The 19,194-nt window shown below is 40.8% G+C and overlaps 1 protein-coding gene and 1 long non-coding RNA gene across 7 annotated transcripts in view; one reads left to right on the top strand and one right to left on the bottom strand.

Annotated features, from left to right (window-relative positions):
- The window catches only part of LOC133560839 (uncharacterized), a 52,712-nt gene extending 47,553 nt beyond the window's left edge, over positions 1–5,159 (top strand). For all 3 annotated transcript variants that reach the window (XR_009808530.1, XR_009808529.1, XR_009808531.1), the window contains exon 3: positions 3,752–5,159. This is a non-coding gene — a long non-coding RNA (uncharacterized LOC133560839). The remainder of the gene's footprint in view (positions 1–3,751) is intronic.
- sorcs2 (sortilin-related VPS10 domain containing receptor 2) overlaps positions 1–19,194 on the bottom strand; it is a 498,151-nt gene that overhangs the window by 19,398 nt on the left and 459,559 nt on the right. For all 4 annotated transcript variants that reach the window (XM_061913816.1, XM_061913818.1, XM_061913819.1 and 1 more), the window contains exons 15-22: positions 10,608–10,728; positions 7,368–7,501; positions 7,170–7,289; positions 6,747–6,918; positions 5,906–6,092; positions 2,436–2,569; positions 2,230–2,353; positions 2,021–2,133 (exon numbers count right to left, since the gene is read on the bottom strand). In XM_061913816.1, coding sequence (XP_061769800.1) covers positions 2,021–2,133; positions 2,230–2,353; positions 2,436–2,569; positions 5,906–6,092; positions 6,747–6,918; positions 7,170–7,289; positions 7,368–7,501; positions 10,608–10,728 — 1,105 coding nt within the window. The remainder of the gene's footprint in view (positions 1–2,020; positions 2,134–2,229; positions 2,354–2,435; positions 2,570–5,905; positions 6,093–6,746; positions 6,919–7,169; positions 7,290–7,367; positions 7,502–10,607; positions 10,729–19,194) is intronic.

Here is a 19,194-nt window from a genome sequence, read left to right as displayed (position 1 = left end):
TCCCAGTCCTCTCCTGATTGTCACTTGTCATGTCAGTCAGGTGAACTGTAGTACCATTTATACACACGCTATATGTGAAAGAAAAAAAACTGTGTTCGGTTGAGATGATCTGATTTAAAGAAGGACCACAGATGTTTTCTTTGGCAATCATAATTGAATTTATGTCACCTAAATTTAACAACATGCCAAAAAGTACAGTGATGTACAACTTACATTTTACTTTAACTCTTGTGCTGCTTGTATTCTGTAAATTGCATTATGTTAATTACATTGAAAGCAGGAGTTGCAGCATTTTGACCTTGGCATTTATCAAATCCTGGTTACGGCCCTGGTCACTCAAGATCAAGGAACAAAATGTGCTTAAAATGAGTCTATTTTAATGTCCGTATCAGGAAGACAATACATCAATGGTCACCAACCTTTTCGAGGTCAAGATCCCTGGTCTCAGCCAAAAACCAAAGCAAGATCTACCTATGGGCGTCAACTATGTACATTTTTGGCGTCTGTATAGCCTCCGACTTGTTTTATCATATATTACTGTTTTAGCAGATTTCAATGTTTACTTTTGTATATAAAAAAAAATTGCCTGTACAAAAGATCCATATTTTGGAGCAATATTCACAGACTCTAGTATTTGGTTTGTTAGCTTCTTGTTGCAGGCGAGCGATGATGATGATGACGGTGGGGCTCCGTGACTGACAAACGCTCGCCTTTACGGAACTTTACAGTTTGTGGAAGACGTGGCACTGCATGGCTGGAGAGAGGAAGCCTGTAGATTGCTTCTCAGAAAGTGAGGGTGCCTTCTAATGATGCGTCCCCAAAATGCAAGTCCTCGCTGTTACAATGCTCAGATTTGTTAACTCGTAATTAATTGCGGTTATTTGACGAAAGATAAATAGTATGCTAAACAGTTCTTATTTTTAAACATCTCAACACAGAATGGCCATAAGCACTCTTTCACTGACAGTAAAAAAAAGAAGACTTGCAGTGCACAGGTGTCCTTTTAGATTTTGTATCCCCGACAGAGTTTGTGTCCCCTACTACTGAAGCGCCAGCATTCAGAGGGTGGCGCTACACTTCTGTGTTTGGATATCAGTTTAGTGCACTAATAACACATGTGTTATTGTTATGATCATGCCTTGATGTTTGGCAATGTCACCTGTGATAATTCTACCTGAATAAATGCTTCTGATATTTTGTACATTACATTTTGTACAAGTTCATCATGTTCATATCGCTGCATGACAATTGTCAGAAAAATGTTATGTAAATTATCAAAAAACTTTCCGTTCTCTGAGTTCTCAGTGAACAGACAAGAGGCTGTCTTTGTTGCATCAAGCCAAAGGCTTGAAAAATTCCGCTGTGTACGATGGGAGGAGACGGGAGGGGTTATATATTGTCATCCAAGACTTGCCCAAGCTCGATCCAGGACCAGTCCAAGCCCGAGGCATCTTTTTCTTTTGTGTTAATGTGACCGAAAACAATGGCTGTTTACATACCCCCCATTCCTTTAGAAACTGCTGTTGTTATGTAAACAGGTAAAGTCCAAATAAAAAGCGGTGGCGTACAATCTTTCGCCAGCCAGAGCGTGCTGGAGACTGTACAAGAGTACAGCCCAGGCATTTCTTTGAGCCAAATCGAATTCTGTCTCTGTTTGATTCCTTGCTTCTTGTCTCGTTTTATAGCTGTCATCCGTGTTTGAAGCTGACAACAATATCTTTACCTTCTCTATTTATTGTAATAAAATGTAATATTACTATAGACGATTGGCATGCTAAACACTCTGTATTGTGGACTATCAACTCGAACATGTTAGAGGGTACAATACACATTAATTCAGCTTGCCAGAAAATACACCCCCAATAAAATTAGATTTATTATAACAATACCTTTGACAAACCTGATGTCCAAGTTTACTTTTGAAAAAGGTTATACATTGACATACTGTCAATGAAATGTGAGGGGGTTGCTTGGTTTTCTGAGGTATCATCAATAGCTTTGGTGACAGTGGTTCATTAACCTTTGCCAGTATCTTGGTGACGACCTGACCCACGTCCTCTCGCCACTCTGCAATGTTTGGGTTGATGCGGTCCAGGTGTCTGCTGAAGCTCAGAGGAATGACGTGGAAGTTATCTGCATACAGGAAAGACACCCCATTTGACGGATATGAGCCACAAGATCATTAAACGGGAAATGTCTCAATTCTAATCTGCGGCGATGATCATTTACCATAGACACGGACCGTTCTGGTGTCCTGTACCATGGATCTCCCGTTGGAGGCTTGGACGGTAACGGAAATCTCGCCTGCCTCTGGGAAACTCGTCAGCATGCTGTTTTGCAGAGTCAGCGTGGGCTACGTGACACCATCACGTTAGTAACAACAAAATCGGAATGTACCCTCAGTCAATTCTTATCTATCTTTCAAGGAAGCTTACCTGCAGGCAGTCCCCGACCCACCAGTAGAAGACAGTCAGGTTGGCTTCGGCGGGGAGGACAATGGCCGTCAAGTTGACTTGGTGGTTTCTCCCAGCGATGGGGATCACTTCTAGGTGCACTTCTTGTAGAGGTGCTGCATGAGGTACAAAAACTAATATTTATAAAATACGTTCATACTAACAGACAATTAATGCTCAGTAGGATTCTCAAACTGTGGTGCGCGGCCTCCATCTAGTGAGGGGGTCAGTAACCCTCGGATCTCGAGCTGCATGCGGCTCTTTAGTGCCACCTATTCTCCTTTTATAGATGTCATCCGTGTTTGAACCTGATAACAATATATTTACCTTTTCTATTTATTGGAATAAAATGTAATATTACTATGGACGATTAGCATGCTAAACACTCTGTATTGAGGACTATCAACTCGAACATGTTGGAGGGTACAAAATGGAAAAAGATGGGGACAAACATAAAACAAAGCTTTCCAACTGTTAGAAAAAACACTGTTTTTAATATGTTTTCGTGTATGCTTCACTGATGAGTATTAAGTGAACATCGTTTTGTCCTACTAATTTTGGCGGTTCTTGAACTTACCATAGTGTGGACTGTGACACAACAGTTTGTTTATATGTAAAATCTTCACTCCTTTGTCTGGGAGGTGAGGGGAAAAGTGGGCAGCAGCGATGGCCACGCCCGGGAATAATTTTTGGTGGTTTAACCCCCAATTCCAACCCTTGATGCTGAGTGCCAAGTAGGGAAGTAATGGGTCCCATTTTTATAGTCTTTGGTATGACTCGGCCAGGGTTTTAACGCACCAGGGGGTGATCAAGGAAGATGGGTCAAATGGAGAAAATAATTTTGCCACACCTAGTGTGTGTGTGACAATCATTGGTACTTTAACTTAACTAATTTTGTCCACCAAAAGTTTCATGCTGTGCGTAAATGCCCAAAGGTGCGCTTTGTTGATGTTATTGACTTGTTGGAGTGCTTATCAGGCATATTTGGTCAGTGCATGATTGCAAGCTAGTCAATGCTAACATGCTATTTAGGCTAGCTGTATGTACATAATGCATCATTATGACTCATGTGTAGGTTTATTTGAGCATTTAAATTATAATTTAATTTTGCATGTCTCATGACAGACTATCTGTATGTAACTTTGGCTGCATTTCAGATATTTGTGTACCATGTTGTTCCAGACAACAGCAAAATTTACCTAGTTTGTGTCACACCATGGTGAGGGAAGTCCTGTTTTGGGGTTGTCTGGCAAACTTCCTGTCTTATTTTAAAAAATGTAATCCTCCTCTCGTTTCAGGCCACTTGCTCTTCCTCCTGGGTCACTGGTCTGATGTCTCTCCTGATTGCCTGATTGTGCTCACCTGTGTCACCCTCCCTCATGTGTGTACTGTATATAGTCCTCGTCGTCCCCTGTCAGAGTATATTGCCTTGTCATGTACCGCCAGCCGTAGTCCACAGTCTTGACCCAAGATGTTACTGTAAGTATTGCCTCGCCTTATTAATTGATTTCTTTGTACCCTCTGAGAAAGAGAGATTTTGGTTTGCTAAAGTTGGTTGGTCAGTTTTTTGTTTTAATTTTTATAGTGCTCTGCATTCCTTTTTTCATCCTTTTGGAGCGCTTTAGTTTGTAGTTCTCTCTGCTCTTTATAGCGTATTTTCTGTTTATAGCTTCTTGTCTCGTCCTCTGCATGAGTGATTTTCCTTTTTGTAGCTAATCACAGATTGTTGTTTTTTTTTGTTATTAGGTTAGTGTAGAATTTTGCATTGCATTTTTCCTCTCTATGGAGTGGTTTTCCGTTTGTTTTATACCCTGTGCTATGTATCTTTTGTGACGCTAGTGTATCAAGTAGGGGTGTGGAAAAAAATCCATTCGAATCGAATACGTTGTGCGATTCAGAATCGATTCTCATTAAAAAAAAAAAAAAAAAATTGATTAAAATTATTATTTTTTTTAATCAATCCAACAAACCACTACACAGCAATACCATAACAATGCAATCCAATTCCAAAACCAAACCTGACCCAGCAACACTCAGAACTGCAATAAACAGAGCAATTGAGAAGACACAAACACGACACAGAACAAAACCAAAAGTAGTGAAACAAAAATGAATATTATCAACAACAGTATCAATATTAGTTATAATTTCAGCATAGCAGTGATTAAAAATCCCTCATTGACATTATCATTAGACATTTATAAAAATAAAAAAAGAACAATAGTGTCACAGTGGCTTACACTTGCATGGCATCTCATAAGCTTGATAACACACTGTGTCCAATATTTTCACAAATATTAGAATAAGTCATATTTTTGGTTTGATTAATAGTTAAAACAAATTTATATTATTGTAATCAGTTGATAAAACATTGTCCTTTACAATTATAAAAGCTTTTTAAAAAAAAAATCTACTACTCTGCTTGCATGTCAGCAGACTGGGGTGGATCCTGCTGAAATCCTATGTATTGAATGAATACAGAATCCTTTTGAATCAGAAAAATATTGTTTTTGAATCGGGAATCGAATCGAAAAAAACGATATATTATCAAATAGTGACCCCAAGAATCGATATTGAATCAAATCGTGGGACACCCAAAGATTCGCAGCCCTGGTATGAAGTATAGATTTTCTAGCCCTTTTTGTTTAAATCACTCTGTCCAAAAAGGTCAAAGAAACTGTTGTAATAAAGCCTGTGTCAATCGTCCCCCTTCTGTACCTGAGTCCTCATTCTCGCCAAGGCATAACAGTCTGCCAAAGATTGTAAAAAAATATATTAAAAGAAGACCTGCCGTTTAATTTGGACACACACCACTATACCTTTGACTAGTAATTTCCAGGCGTTATCTCCCTTTCTGAGTAGCCTCTGATATACTAATGGTTTCTAATATAATAAAAATGGGTGGAATAAATATTACATTACAACCTTTCTGTCAACGTAGATTTGCTTCAGACTGGAACACATAGTCATTTTAATAGTAGGCTATTATAGCCAATATAGACAATTACGTCATGTGTTGCCTTCATTAAAATACTTTTATACGGCTTTTTAATTTTTTGCAGCTCCAGACGGATTTTTTTTTTTGCATTTTTCGTCCAATATGGCTCTTTCAACGTTTTGGGTTGCCGACCCATGATCTAGTGGTACGCCCAAGGAATAACCTGATTGAATATTCAAACACAGTATCTGTTCAAACTGTATGTAATGTTACAGTGGCCAATATATCAAATATATGTGTTAATTAAAACACCTGCCTTGTTTTTAATGAATTCTTAGGCCTACTTTATTACTGTATTTTATTGTTGGTCATTATTGGAAAATGTTTTCTGAAGTGGTCCTTGGTAAAAAAAAAAGTTTGAGAACCCCTCTATAAGGAATTGCAGCAGATGTGATGCGTTTTGCAGCCACAAGAGGCCGCCACAGCATAATGTTTCTCTTAACTGTGCTCTGACCTGTGACCTGGATGTATATGGTGGCCTTGTCACGCCCTGCCATGTTCTCCGCCTGCACGGAAACTTTGTAAATGCCCGGAGTCCCATAGCGGTGCTGGATGGGTTCATCCGTCACTGTCAGGTTCCTGTAGATGGCCCGGAAGCCATCGCCGAGGTCCACCTGGTACTTGGTGCTGCTCGTGTCCCCCTGGGGGAAGAAAATGAAAAAGGGGTGGGGGGGACCATTAGGCTGTCTCTCGTTCACGCACTCCCATTTTCCACTTAGTATTTTTGAGTGCAGAAATCAACTTCTATAGTAAATGTATGCAGTCAAAATGCTAGGAGTACGCATGAAAGTGCCCAAATTCATAAACAGCCTTAGATATACAGATTAACAACTTGAGGGAAGAAATAAATGAAATGTAAATATAAATAAAATGCCATCCATCCATCCATTTCCTACCGCTTGTCCCTTTTTGGAGTCGCTGGAGCCTAGCTCAGCTGCATTCGGGCGGAAGGCGGTGTACACCCTGGACAAGTCGCCACCTCATCACAGGGCCAACACAGATAGACGGACAACATTCACACTCATATTCACACACTGGGGTCCATTTAGTGTTGCCAATCAACCTATCCCCATGTGCATGTTTTTTTAGGTGGGAGGAAGCTGGAGTACCCAGAGAGAACAGACACAGTCACAGGGAGAACATACAAACTCCACACAGAAAGATCCCGAGCCCAGGATTGAACCCAGGACTACTCAGGACCTTGGTATTGTGGGGCACATGCACTAACCCCTGTACGACCGTGCTGCCCATAAATAAATAAAAATATTATTATTATAAGTAGACGCTTCACCTACCTCCTCTTGGTGGACAATGAATGTGATGTCATCACCAGGGGCAATGGCTGGCATCTGCCCTTTTATGCCCACTTGCAGCCCTCTAGGGGGCAGCAGAGGGCAGTTGCTTTGTTTGTCACTTTGCTCCTTGTTCAGACCGCCTTCACACACATTTGACACTACCTTGCGGTACCTGGGGCAGAAAGAAAACAAAAACTGTTCTAAAAGTAGGCTAAACACAAAAACGGAAGCCAAAAGGCAATACATGCGTGGCTGTGTTTCAATTCCGCTCACCAGTTTTGGTTTGAATGCAACATCCAGATACAGACACGCACTTTGTTTTGTGCCGCACATCTCAGTGTGAAGGCACTAAAGCACTCAGAATACTGGGTGCCGAGAGCACAAATTGAAACACAGCTTACGTGTTTTGGATTTTGAACGGACCCCGTGCTAGACTCATAGGTTCTTCCCACGTGGCAGTCATCCGGCGGCAGGTCCGGATTGTGCCAAAAATCCGCAAAGCAGCGTTCGCTCTCGGCGTGGGATCTCTCGAAACCGTAGTCGCTGCACACATCGCATGCAAACAAAGCTAGTGTGAAACATACGTATGACATCGACACACAGGTCCACAGCTTGTCCCACCAGCTGAAGTCCTGCTCGGTGCACTGGCAGGATGCGGTGCTGAGAGCGGATGTGTAGCTCTTTCCTTTAACACAAAATGCTGTCTCCTTCCTCCTCCGGTATGTCCTCGTCTGGCCCATGATGCACTTTTGTCCCTTAGGAGTAAAAAGCACAACGGGGCTGTCATTTCTTGAGTCCATGTTATGTTTCTACTGGGGAAAGAGACCGCACAGCAACGGGATGTCAAGTTCAATAGGTTTATTGAAGACTTGATTACGTGGAGTGTGTCTGCATGAATGGCTATGTGGTGAATTACCATATTTGAATACTGTGAGGGTTGTTGAGGTGCATGTTGGATGAACAGCGTCCAAATCCGGATGGGAACAAGCCAGAGGAAGTCCAAAGTCCAAGCGGGGGTCAAAGGCAGGAGAGCGGGTCCAAAGTCCAAAACGAGGTCGAGGATCCGGGAAGGCAAAATGGGGCCAGGAGGGAAACAGCGGTGGTGACACGAGCAGAGGAGTAGTTTACGTTCCAACGTCGATGAGTCAGCGTCAGCCAACTTTATACTGCTGTCCTTCATCAATATCAGGTGTGTCAGGCGTGGGATGCCGCCGGCTGCGGCGGAGAGTGGGCGCGGTCTGCTTGATGAGCGCGGGGGCGTGTCTGGTTTCCAGCGTAGGCTCTGTGTGCTCCCGCAGTAGTGGGAAGCACAGAGTGTGTGTGTGACACAACAGTCTATGGCTGAGTCTAAATATGCACACTTAAAACGTAGAATGTAAAAGTGCATTCAATTAAAATTCTAAGGGCCTTTACCTACAAAGATTTAGGGCTGTCTTCAAATAGTTGAAAATTTGACGATTCGATTCGGAAGAGTCTGATTCGATCATCAACCTCAGTCGATTCATCTGATATTTATCCCCATTGCCCCTCCATAGGATTTAATACCTGCTGTGGACCCCCGCTTGTAGAGCTGTGTTCATTGGGAGGATGAATTAATTGAATTAATCTTCTTTAAATATTGGAACAGTATTCTTGTGTGCAGACAAATAGAGAGTGTGTAATATGAAAGTATTATTACAGCAAAATTATGTGCAAACGTGTATTTCAATCTGAGTGTTTTAGATCCGTTTACGTGTCTTAGAAACCCAAAACCAGTGAAGTTGGAACGTTGTGCAAATCGTAAATAAAAACAAAATACAATTATTTGCAAATCCTTTCCAACCTATATTTAATTGAATGGACTGCAAAGAAAATATACTTAGCGTTTGAACTGGTATACTTATTATTTTTTGCAAATATTCGCTAATTTCAAATTTGATGCCTGCAACATGTTTCAAAAAAGCTGGCACAAGTGGCAAAAAGACTAACAAAGTTGAGAATGCTCATCACCTACTTGTAACATCCCACAGGTGAACAGGCTAATTGGGAACAGGCAGGTCCCATGATTGGTATAAAAGCAGCTTCCATGAAATGCTTAGTCATTCACAAACAAGGATGGGGCGAGGGTCACCACTTTGTAAACAAATGCGTGAACAAATTGTCGAACAGTTTAAGAACAACATTTCTCAATGATTTATTGCAAGGAATTTAAGGATTTCACCATCTACAGTACATAATATCATTAAATGGTTCAGATAAGCTGGAGAAATCACTGCACGTAAGCGGCAAGGCCAAAATCTTGAGTTTTGAGCCCTCGGGCGGTACTGCATCAAAAAGCGACATCAGTGTGTAAAGGATATCACCACATGGGCTCAGAAAACCACTGTCACTAACTACACTTTGTCGCTACATCTGTAAGTGCAAGTTAAATCTCTACTATGCAAAGTGAAAGCCATTTATCAACAACAACCAGAAACGCCGCCGGCTTTGCTAGGCCCGAGCTCATCTAAGATGGACTGATGCAAAGTGGAAAAGTGTTCTGTGGTCTGATGAGTCCACATTTCAAATCGTTTTAAATTCTGCACGTGTTACAACAGCATGGCTTGTTATTAAGCGAGTGTGGGCACTAGACTAGCCTGCCTGTAGTCCAGACATGTCTCCCAATGAAAATGTGTGGGCAATATGAAGCGCAAAATACCACAGCGGAGACCCCAGACTGTTGAACAGCTTAAGATGTATATCAAGCATGAGTGGGAAAGAAGTCCACCTGAAAATTTTCTAAAATTGGTCTCCTCAGTTTCCAAATGTTGTTAAAACAAAAGGCCATGTAACACAGTGGTAAAAATGCCCCTGTGACAACTTTTTTGCAGCGTGTTGCTGCCATTAAATTCAAAGTTAATGATTATCTGAAAAAAAAAAAAGGTTCTCAATTCGAACATTAAATATCTTGTCTTTGCAGTCTATTCAATTAAATATTGGTTAAAAAGGATTTGCAAATCATTGTATTCTGTTTTTATTTACCATCTACACAACGTGCCAACTTCCCTGGTTTTGGGTTTTGTGAAGTGAAGTGAATTATATTTATATAGCGCTTTTCTCTAGTGACTCAAAGCGCTTTACATAGTGAAACCCAATATCTAAGTTACATTTAAACCAGTGTGGGTGGCACTGGGAGCAGGTGGGTAAAGTGTCTTGCCCAAAGACACAACGGCATTGACTAGGATGGCGAAAGCGGGAATCGAACCTGCAACGCTCAAGTTGCTGGCACGGCCGCTCTACCAACCGAGCTAAACCGTATTGTAGCAAAATTATTTGCAAACGTGTATCTCAATCTGTGCGCGTGTAATCCAATTTGCATGCGTGGTTACTAATTTGTGTGTCTGTATAACAATCAGAGTGTGTGTATTCCGATCCGTGTTTTTAAGTTATCTTTCTGTCCCTAATCATAAAGAACCCTCAGATGGTAGAGCGCCCGTGCCAGCAACCTGAAGGTTCCTTGTTCGATCCGCGACTTCCGCCATCCTAGTCACATTCGTTGTGTCCTTGGGCGAGACACTTCACCCTTGCTCCTGATGGGTAGTGGTTAGGGCCTTGCATGGCAGGTTCTGCCATCAGTGTGGGAATGGGTAGATGTGAAGATAGTGTCAAAGGGCTTTGAAGGTAGAAAAGCGCCTTACAAGCATAATCCATTTACCAATAATATTAACGTGTGCAAACTATAAAACTGTGTAAACTATTAGCTGCTGTGTTACAGGTGATCCACTATGCCTGCTTGTGTAACTGATAACTAGTGCAAAAGTGATGCAGGCGGTACAGAGATCAGGCCCTAAGTGTAAGTATGAAAAAAAGCGTCATTCATTAGAGTGTGTGTGTGTGTGTTACCTGAAGGTCTGTGAGCTCCCAGGACTCGTAATCCGACTCGGCACACTGACGAGGGAAGGACTGGCGGAAGTCCACTTTGACTAGCTCCCAGTCAGACCTGTAGCTGATGTGGCCGAACACACTGTGCAGAAAAATGCAGGCAGTTGCATCAAACAACTAATAATGTTTGCATCTGCATAATAAATAAATATGATACGGTTTCAGGTAATAAACCAGTCATCTTCTAAGCAGGACCTTTATAAAGTTTAGATTTAGTGTGATTTTGTATTTGCGGCAGATTCAGCGGATAGCACTGCTATTTTTATAAAACATACAGAAATGAGGAATACATGTGTTTAAGGCGAAGGGTCTCAAATTTGTTATACACTTCTAGTGTTGTCCCGATACCAATATTTTGGTACCTGTACTGGCACCAAAATGTATTTCGATACTTTATGGTACTTTTCGATACTTTTCTAAATAAAGGGGGCCACAAAAAATGGCATTATTGGCTTTATTTTAACCAAAAATCTTACGGTACTTTAAACATGTTTCTCATTGCAAGTTTGTCCTTAAATAAAATAGTGAACATACAAGACAACTTGTCTTTTAATAGTAAGTAAGCAAGCAAAGGCTCTCTCATGCCAAATTTCTTTCCCCCTACAAAAACGTTCCCCCGGAAGACATTTGGCGTGACAACCCTTCTAATACCTGACGGACCCCAATGAGGGTGGAAGTACCTTAAAGCATCCCACACAGCTGCCTGTTTTAAAAGCATTATAATTGGCTGATTGTCATTGGTGAAAAATAACGGTGAGGAAAAAATCTAAGCATTCCAGCATGCTAACCTTTCAAGCTATTTTTGTTTCGCTAATTTTGCAGCTGTAACCCTTAAGAGTCATATAACTTGGTATTATCACACCCTCATTGGGGTCCTTCAGGCATTAGAGGGGCTGTCACGCCAAATGTCTTCCGGGGTGAAGGTTTTAATAGGGGGGAAGAAATTTGGCGTGACAGCTCCTAATTTAGCAGTTGACATATGCAGTTACATATTTTGTCATTTTCCATTCTATTATTTTGTCAAAATAATTAAGGACAAGTGATAGAAAATTAATTATTAATCTACTTGTTCATTTACTGTTAATATCTGCTTACTTTCTCTTTTAAAATGTTCTATCTACACTTCTGTTAAAATGTAATAATCGCTTATTCTTCTGTTGTTTAATACTTTACATTAGTTTCGGATGATACCGCATATTTAGGTATCAATCCGAAACCAAGTCGTTACCGGATCATACATTGGTCATATTCAACCTCCTCATGTGTCCAGGGACATATTTTCAGAGTTTATATACATGATATAACTTTTTTTTAAAAGAAAAAAGATTTTGTGATGCTAAAAAATATCGATGTAATCATAGTAGTATTGACTAGATATGCTCCTGTACTTACATTTTAGAGGCGGTATAGTACCGAATATGATTCATTAGTATCGGGGAATTATACCAATACCGGCCATACCGTACAACCAGAGGTGGGTAGTAACGCGCTACATTTACTCCGTTACATTTACTTGAGTAACTTTTGGGATAAATTGTACTTCTACGAGTAGGTTTTATGCAACATACTTTTACTTTTACTTGAGTATATTTATAGAGAAGAAACGCTACTTTTACTCCGTTCCATTTATCTACATTAAGCTTGCTACTCGCTACTTTTTTTTAACGATCTAATGTTTGTTTTGGTTAATGACAGAGCTTCAAAGTAGGATCTACGCATGCCTGCGTTTCACCAATCACATGCAGTCACTGGTGACGTTGGACCAATCTAACAGAGCCAGGCGGTCACATGACCGTGATACGTAAAACCCGACTTAATCATGTTGACAAACTTATTCGGGTGTTACCATTTTGTGGTCAATTGTACGGAATATGTACTGTACCGTGCAATTTAATAATAAAAGTTTCAATCAATCAATCAAAGGTGTAAAGGAAAAAAGACACTTTTTATTTCAACCGTACTTCCCGTCAAAAGCCTAAAGACTGATCGCACAGTTCCTGTCTTCACAATAAAAGCGCCGCTCCATCGCGCCTGCGTTAACAAAATAAGAGTCTCCATAAGCCAGCGTAAACAAGCTAGCAAGCTACGGAGTTTGCCGCCAATGTATTTCTTGTAAAGTGTATAAAAACGAATATGGAAGCTGGACAAATAAGATGCCAAAAACCAACGACTTTCATGTGGTATTAGACAGAAAAGAGGAACTTTTTTTCTCCTCCATTTGAAAGCGTGGACGTCTGATTCCAATCAATGCAAGTCATCAGAATCAGGTAATACACCAACTTATATTCTTGTCTTCATGAAACATAGGAATCTATATGTTAAACATGCATGTATATTCATTAAAACACCTTCAACATGTGAACAAAAACGGCAAAATAAATAAATATAAATTATATACTGTATATATAAATGTATGTATATATATATACATATACATATATATATATATATATATATATATATATATATATATATATATATATATATATATATATATATGATATGTCTGTGTATAAATGATTTGTGTGTGTATGTATGATATGTGTGTGTATGTATATGTATATATGAGGTGGATCACCTCGACTTGGTCATTTACTAAGTAATTGATAAACGTTGAAAAACTTATTGGGATGTTACCATTTAGTGGTCAATTGTACGGAATATGTACTGTACTGTGCCATCTACTAATACAAGTTTTAATCAATCAATCAATCAATCAATCAATCAATCAATCAATCAAATCAATGAATGCCTACTGAGGCTATGGTGCTGTTAAGTTATTCTGGCTCAATTTTTTTTAATTTTATTTTAATGTACTATTATTTGATATATATTATTGTTTTAGTTGCTTAAGAGATATTCCTGGCTCTGAATTTGCTCATTGCTATTTATATGTTTTTGTGCATTATTTGTTGCCGTAATCAGGTTACTCATCAGTTACTCAGTACTTGAGTAGTTTTTTCACAACATACTTTTTACTTTTACTCAAGTAAATATTTGGGTGACTACTCCTTACTTTTACTTGAGTAATACATCTCTAAAGTAACAGTACTCTTACTTGAGTACAATTTCTGGCTACTCTACCCACCTCTGCGTACAACCCTATACACTTCCTTAGTGGACCCCTTGTGAGTTACGCAGAAGTGCTTAAGTGTTGAACGAAGGCCTGCTCAGAGTCATTACTAATGAGACCGACTTAGCTGTGACGCCTTTCTTTTTGGTTGCGTAATAAACATGGAACATGAATGTGGAGGGGGGCGTGGCCTGCGGGCCAGCATCGTGGCGGGGTGTGCCAGGACCGGCCTCGAAGTCAGCGACAGGTGCGTAGATGGACCACCTGGGCCTTGTTATCTAATCACCTGTCGCTCTGTGTAAGGCAGCAGCCAGGAGGAGAGACGTGGTTGGAGTGGGAGGCAGAGAAAGACACATGTACAGAGACTTGCCAGACTGAAAAGTCCAAGAATATATTGCTGGAAAACAATCCCTACATGATTGCGTGAGAATAAAAACTGTCTCTACACCAATGAAACGGGCTCGCCTGGAGATGCTTGGTGGTCAGGAGGACCAACTGGAAGAGAGCTTCCACAATGGAGTTCTATGAAAAATTGTGAATGTCGTTGAAATCAGTGAAAAATACAACACTTTGAATTTGAAAAAATTGTAACCTTCCAGGCCGCGCTGGTAACTTCAGCGTGTGTAGTCATGGTGATGCAGTGCATGTTTGCACGTTACAACAGCTTGTTCTTTACTTGAAAAACTCACAATCTTACCAATTATGTATTTCAAAATTTTAGTCAAAATAGCTAAACAAACTTTATACAAGTCAAAATCCCCTGAATAGTGAGACAAAATAACTTATTTTTAGGAAATATATCTTCTGAGGAAAAATGTCAAAAAACACACAACTTCACAATACTAATAATTATAATAATAATAAATAATACTGGATTAGATTTTATATCGCGCTTTTCTATTATTAGACACTCAAAGTGCTCACAGAGAAGTGGGAATCCATCATTCATTCACACCTAGTGTTGGTAAGCTACATTTGTAGCCACAGCTGCCCTGGACTGACGGAAGCAAGGCTGCCAGTTTGTGCCTACGGCTCCTCCGACCACCACCTATCTTTCATTGATCATTCATTCACCAGTGTAAGCGGCATCGGGGGCAAGGGTGACATGTCCTGCCCAAGGACACAACGGTAGTGATTTGGATGTCAGGAGGCGGGGAGCAAACCTGCAACCCTCAGGTTTTTGGCGCAGCCACTCCTCCCACTACACCATACCGCCCCCGGCGACAAGTATAGCTAATAATACGTTTTAATTGCTGATTTCCTGTTTTAATAAATCATACTGAGACAATTTTGACTTGTTCCAATGTCAGATTTTTTTACTCCTTACAAGATATTTTTGCTTGTAATGAGCAAAAAAATTGTGAATTTTTATGTCGTATAACAAACTTGTGCTGCTGAAAAGTAGTATTGTCTTCTCTCAGATCTATTGCCTAAAAACAAGTTCTTATGTAACTGAAAAATTACTATTCAGTAGACTGTGACTTGTATTAAGTTTGTTTAGATATTTTGACTAGAAATTAGAAATATATACTTGGTGAGATTTTGAGTTTTTGCAGTGTTCCTTGCTGGATTTGAAAACCAAACTGGATCAAGCGTTGTTTAGTTATGTTTATGATGTTTTTTGTGATGTTATCAGTTCTGTTTAGTTGACATTATTGTGAAGCCGTGGAACATCAGCAGAGCTTAGACCAGGGGGGGCCAAATTTAGAGAAAAAAATGTGTCTGAGGGCCGTTATCTGATTTTTAGGAACACTAATACAAAACCTTACAATTATCCATCCATCCATTTTCTTCCGCTTATTCCCTTTTGGGGTCGCGGGGGGCGCTGGTGCCTATCTCAGCTACAATCGAGCGAAAGGCTGGACAAGTCGTCACCTCGTCGCAGGGCCACCTCACAATAATGTCTGATTTAATGCTGAAAATGTTATGACAGACTTCCTTAAAAAACAGAATGGATTTTTTTTTTTACTGATTGAGGCACCCAGAATGTGTATGAAAACACAGAATGTGGGATTTACAATATTAACGATTAAGGATAAAACCCTGAATATTGACAACATATGAACGTCACACCCCTTCTTGATCAATATCAAATTTGAGTTTGCTAAGTATACAAATTAACCTGAATTTTTTGAATGAAAGAAACAGCTCTTCTACATGTGTCTACTGGATGTTACAATAGCAATTCTTTGTATCTCTCTAGATCAGGGGTCGGCAACCCGTGGCTCCAAAACTGTATGCGGCTATTGAATCACTCTGATGTGGCTCAGCTGCATACTTGCCGACCCCCCCATTTTTCCGGTAGGTTTTCCGGATTTCAGTGCCTCTCCCATAAATCTCCCCAGGATAACATTCTCAGATTTTCACCCGGACAACAATATTGAGAATGTGCCGTGATGGCAATTCCTTAAACGTCCTCTCGACCATGTCGTCACGTCTGCTTTAATACCATGCTATCTGTGTGCCGGCCGGCCACATCTAGTGTGCGGCTGCTGACTCAACGTGCAAGCAACTGCAATGCATTCTTGTTCAACAGCGGGTTGTGATATAAACAACTTTAACACTCTAACTAATATGCGCCACACTGTGAACCCACACCAAACAAGAATTACATACACATTTCGGGAGAACATCAGCACTGTAACACAACATAAACACAACAGAACAAATACGCAGAATCCCATGCATACCTAACTCTTCTGGGTTACATTATACACCCCCACTACCACCCACCCCCCTCTCCGTGCGTCCGTTGAGGTGGGCGGGGATTTGTGGTAGCGGGTGTGTATAATGTAGCCCGGAAGAGTTTGGGATACATGGGATTCTGGGTATTTGTTCTGTTGTGTTTATGTTGTGTTACAGGGCTGATGTTCTCCCGAAATGTGTATGTCATTCTTGTTTGGCGTGGTTTCACAGTGTGGCGCATATTAGTAAGAGTGCTAAAGTTGTTTATATCACAACCCTCAGTGTAACCTGTATGGCTGTTGAGCAAGTATGCCTTGCAGTCGTTTATGTGCGTCTGCAGAAGCCTCATACAACATGTGAATGGGCTCGTAAGCTGTTTGTTACGGTTGTAGAGGGCGCTAACGCATTGTCATCATAGCACGCGCTAATTATTGTTGTTTGGGTGAAAACCAGCAGACAGTTGAGAGAATGGATGCTCTGAAACTCGGTAGTCTCCCGGAAAAATTGAGATTGTTTGGCAAATGTGATGTTGTCAAGCGGCATTCAAATAAAACTCGCAGGCCGCACTAATATTACATTTTTATATTAAGGTGCGGGCCACGTGTCTGTAGCCCAATACGTAGCCCAAAGCAAAAAAAACCTTTTTATGCTGTGTTATTTCATTAAAATTTCAAAAGAGTCTTGTGGCTCCCAAAGTTTTCTTTATTTTGTGAAACGGGTCAAAATGGCGGCTTCACGGTGGCAGAGGGGTTAGTGCGTCTGCCTCACAATACGAAGTTCCTGCAGTCCTGGGTTCAAATCCAGGCTCGGGATCTTTCTGTGTGGAGTTTGCATGTTCTCCCCGTGAATGCGTGGGTTCCCTCCGGGTACTCCGGCTTCCTCCCACTTCCAAAGACATGCACCTGGGGATAGGTTGATTGGCAACACTAAATTGGCCCTAGTGTGTGAATGTGAGTGTGAATGTTGTCTGTCTATACGTGTTGGCCCTGCGATGAGGTGGCGACTTGTCCAGGGTGTACCCCGCCTTCCGCCCGATTGTAGCTGAGATAGGCGCCAGCGCCCCCCACGACCCCAAAAGGGAATAAGCGGTAGAAAATGGATGGGATGGATGGGTCAAAATGGCTCTTTGAGTGGTAAAGGTTGCCGCCCCCTGCTGTAGATGATGGTACATATGTACAAAATAAACCACTTGATGTTAGTACATCAATTGAGGAAAATGATCAAACTACACACATGGCATATTGTAATTTGATTTTGATATTTTTTTATCTTGATTGATTGAAAATGAACACCATTGAGTTGACTGATGAACATTATCACATCATTCATTCAGAAAATATAAATAACGACAAATACAGATAGAATACTATTAACCGCAACATGTAAGTGTAAAAAAACAACAACATTATGATTTGTACATTTTCAGAATGTGCTTCTTCTCTTTTTAAACACAGAAAACAATCTGAAAGTGTCCTTATTTTTAAGTTATTGTACAGGGATTTTACCAGTCCGGCCCACTTGGGAGTAGTTTTTTTCTCCGTGTGGCCCCTGATCTAAAATTAGTTTGACACCCCTTGCCCTAAAGAAAATACATTATATTAAATAAATAATAATAGCAATTCCAAATGACATGCTAGCCTGACTGCCAACAACAGCATTGCGTACCAGAAAAGAAGGACAGTCTCCTTTTTGTTCTTGCACATGTATTCTTTGTGACTTTGGTAGCCCGGAATTGAAGCCGAAATCAAAATTGCCCTCCACACTTGTCCTATCTGTTCACAGACAGATAGGTCGCCTGAGTGTGTGTTTGTGTGTGTGGCTCAGCGCTGTGGAACGGGGAGGGAGTGTTGGGGAAAGTCAGTCTTTGTGAGTCCCCCCCCAGGCGGATTAGAGCTCAGGGGCCTTATCCGACCTTATCTTGAGGTCGAGTGAGAGGAGATCGCACTATGGCTCGCTTACTTGATCGGACAGATTGGAAGGAAAGTGTGTGGATTAAGGAGTTTCCGCACGGGTGTCCGCATTTTTTCCACTGAGGACTGCACAGAGATAAATTTAAGGATGTCCCGTGAGGGGTTTGGTCGTGGCTCTTTGATACATTTTGTAGATTAAAAATGTAAAAAAAACTATCCTATGTAGTTCAATATAGTGTACCCTAACCTTTAAAAAATAGCTATGTGTTAGGTGTCATTAATAACAAAGTATTTTTTTTTTCAATATGCTGAGGGAATTAAAAATCAAGCTCTGAAATGGTCAAGATCAGGGGTCTCAAACTCAATTTACCTGGGGGCCACTGGATGCAGAAACTGAGTGAGGATAGGCCGCGAGAAAAGATTTCTTAAAAAAATCTAACATGCACTTTTTAATTAATTCACCTTCTTTGAATGGCTTTCCCGCCCTAGCAACATAATTGCCAACTCTCACGATCTTTCCGGGAAACACCCGAATATCAGTGCCCCTCCCAACATTCTCCCGGTTTTCACCCGGACAACAATATTAAGGGCGTGCCGTGATGGCACTGTCTTTAGCGTCTTCTACAACCTGCCGACTCGTCCGCTTTTCCACCATACAAACAGTGTGGCGGCCAAGTCACATATTGTATGGGGCTTCTGCAGACTCACGGAAGTGACTGCAAGACATACTTGGTCAACAGCCGTACAGGTCACACTAAGGGTGGCCGTATAAACGACTTTATCACTGTTAGAAATATGCGCCACACTGTGAACCCACACCAAACGAGATTGACAAACACATTTTGGGAGAACATCCGCACCGTAACACAACATAAAAACA

The sequence above is a fragment of the Nerophis ophidion genome, linkage group LG10, assembly GCF_033978795.1.
Source record: "Nerophis ophidion isolate RoL-2023_Sa linkage group LG10, RoL_Noph_v1.0, whole genome shotgun sequence".
Lineage (NCBI taxonomy): Eukaryota > Metazoa > Chordata > Actinopteri > Syngnathiformes > Syngnathidae > Nerophis > Nerophis ophidion.
The sequence above is the reverse complement of the archived record's forward strand: the minus strand, read 5'-3'. Positions and strand labels throughout refer to the sequence as shown.